Genomic DNA, 2,725 nt, shown 5'->3' with positions numbered 1-2,725 from the left:
CTGTGATCCTGTCTAAGGACCGGCGCTTAAGATCTGTAACTGCCCTCCCCCGCCACAAAGTCACAGAGCAACCCACCCCCCCCAACATTACATCAAAACAACCTCCCAGACTAACCGGGGCAACTAGTCACTGCATCACTGCACTGTGTATGTGCCCTGCTGCTGTGCCTGCCCCCGACTATGTACCCTGCCAAAGGAGACTGTCCTGTCCAATTTCCAACCCCCTTTCCCCTCCTCCTCCAAAAGAACATGATTGAAACAGTAGTTAACAGAAACGAATTTTTTATTATCAACTACACATGGCATTGGGAGGTGAAACTTGGACGTGGGCTTGTGTCAGGCAGGAAGGAAAGAACTTTTCAAATTTTGGGAAATGAGAGCCTTCTGCTACTAGAGCTCTCTGCAGGGGTGGAGTGAGAGTTAGCAGGGACTCTGCCGCCTCTCCTTCTTTGCACTTTGGGTGAGGTGGGTATGGGACTTGGTGGCGGGGGAGGGCGGTTAGAGATGGACTGCAGCGGGGCTCTGTCCTCCTGCCTCCGTTCCTGCAGAACATCCACAAGGCGCCGGAGCGTGTCCGTTTGCTCCCTCAGTAGTCCAAGCAGCGTTTGAGTCGCCTGCTGGTCTTCCTGCCGCCACCTCTCCTCCCGATCCATGTTGGCTTGGTGCATTCGGGTCAAGTTCTCCCGCCACTGGGTCTGCTGTGCTGCCTGGGCTTGGGAAGAGGCCATAAGCTCAGAGAACATGTCCTCCCGTGTCCTCTTCTTCCTACGCCTAATCCGCGCTAGCCTCTGGGAGTGTGATTCCAGGCTAGGTTGTGAGACAGTCGCAGACGGGGCTGTGGAAATGGGAAAAAGGGAGTGAATTCCTCTGAAAGATAAATGTAGTTGTGAACAAAGAACATAGTCTTTCTCTGTGAACAAGACCATGCACAGCACCTTTCACATGCGCACTCAGCACAAGGTCGAATTCTCGGCCTTCGCATTCTGTGCCTGGGGTCTTGAACAGCACATTTGAGAAGCGAGGCAGCACAACGGAATTTCTGTTGCAGGCAGACATGGTAAGCCGTACACTTGTGGCAGTTTAAAACTTTTATATTACCACTGGCCTCATTTCACATTTAAATCAATGTCAGTCCCTGCTGCCAGCAATCCGGCAAGCGGGAACTCTGCCCCTGTCCCACCCCCTCGCGGCTGTCCCCGGGAATGATCCCTTTCGGCTGCCCCTCTCCCGCCTCCACCGCGTGGCTGCAAACCAGCGGTGACAGTTCTGTAAAGGAACGGGAAAGCAGTCCCAACACTAACATTCCCCTACCTAATTAAAAGCAGGTCACCATGGCCGACATCACCCTGATGAGGATCTCCGAGAGCGACAAAGAGAGAATGCTCCGGGAAAGCCTCCAAAGACCAGGGCCGTATGCCGCCCTGCTGTGCAGAGCAATGATCCCCGAGTACCTGATAATCTCGTGGCGCGGCAACGTGTCGTACTTCGGAGGACCCAATAAGGCCGCTCTCCCCAAGAACCTCATGCAACGGCTTTCAAGTTACCTCCAGGAGAGCTTCATCGAGATGTCCCAGGAGGATTACTGCTCTATCCCCGCACATATAGACCGCATTTTACTGTAGCTGCAGTAGCAGGGAATACACAGTAGAGCGGCTTGTGCAGGACAATCACTGAAAACCGGACATTGCTAGATTTCTTTTCAAAACTTGCACTGCCCCTTACTAAACCGTTAAGCGCCTAGGGCACACTAATCATGAACAACCCATTCTTTTAATTGTTAATATTCCTGTTTTGTTAAAAATAAATGTTTAGATGTTTACAACACTTACTGGCTGATCCTTCACCAGATTCTGTGTCCGGGGTAATGGCTGGGGACGCTTCGTAGGGGATCTCTGTAAGGGTGATGAAGAGATCCTGGCTGTCGGGGAAATCAGCGTTGTGAGAGCTGCCAACTGCCTCGCCCTCCTCATCTCCTTCCTCATCTTCCCCGTCCCCTAACATGTCTGAGGAACCGGCCGTGGACAGTATCCCATCCTCAGAGTCCACGGTCACTGGTGGGGTAGTGGTGGCGGCAGCACCGAGGATGGAATGCAGTGCCTCGTAGAAACGGGATGTCTGGGGATGGGATCCGGAGCGTCCGTTTGCCTCTTTGGTCTTCTGGTAGCCTTGTCTCAGCTCCTTGATTTTCACGCGGCACTGCGTTGCATCCCGGCTGTATCCTCTCTCTGCCATGTCTTTAGAGATCTTCTCGTAGATCTTTGCATTCCTTCTTTTGGATCGCAGCTCGGAAAGCACGGACTCATCGCCCCACACAGCGATGAGATCCAAGACTTCACGATCAGTCCATGCTGGGGCTCTCTTTCTATTCCCAGACTGCACGGCCATCACTGCTGGAGAGCTCTGCATCGTTGCCAGTGCTGCTGTGCTCGCCACGATGTCCAGACAGGAAATGAGATTCAAACTGGCCAGACAGGAAAAGGAATTCAAATTCAAATTTTCCCGGGGCTTTTCCTGTGTGGCTGGTCAGAGCATCCGAGCTCGCACTGCTGTCCAGAGCGTCAACAGAGTGGTGCACTGTGGGATAGCTCCCGGAGCTATTAGCGTCGATTTCCATCCACACCTAGCCTAATTCGACATGGCCATGTCGAATTTAGCGCTACTCCCCTCGTCGGGGAGGAGTACAGAAGTCGAATTAAAGAGACCTCTATGTCGAACTAAATAGCAT

The 2,725-nt window shown here is 52.8% G+C and overlaps 1 protein-coding gene across 1 annotated transcript; it reads right to left on the bottom strand.

The window, feature by feature from the left end:
• Positions 1-265: 265 nt before the first annotated feature.
• On the bottom strand, positions 266-2,525 carry LOC135978695 (uncharacterized). The gene is made up of 2 exons (XM_065579554.1): positions 1,830-2,525; positions 266-835 (listed from the first exon to the last, which is right to left on the bottom strand). Exons 1-2 carry the CDS (start codon positions 2,404-2,406, stop codon positions 360-362), a joined length of 1,053 nt encoding a protein of 350 aa, XP_065435626.1. The 5' UTR covers positions 2,407-2,525; the 3' UTR covers positions 266-359.
• Between the last annotated feature and the right edge of the window lie 200 nt (positions 2,526-2,725).

This window comes from Chrysemys picta, chromosome 1 (assembly GCF_011386835.1).
Source record: "Chrysemys picta bellii isolate R12L10 chromosome 1, ASM1138683v2, whole genome shotgun sequence".
Classification (NCBI taxonomy): domain Eukaryota; kingdom Metazoa; phylum Chordata; order Testudines; family Emydidae; genus Chrysemys; species Chrysemys picta.
The sequence above is the reverse complement of the archived record's forward strand: the minus strand, read 5'-3'. Positions and strand labels throughout refer to the sequence as shown.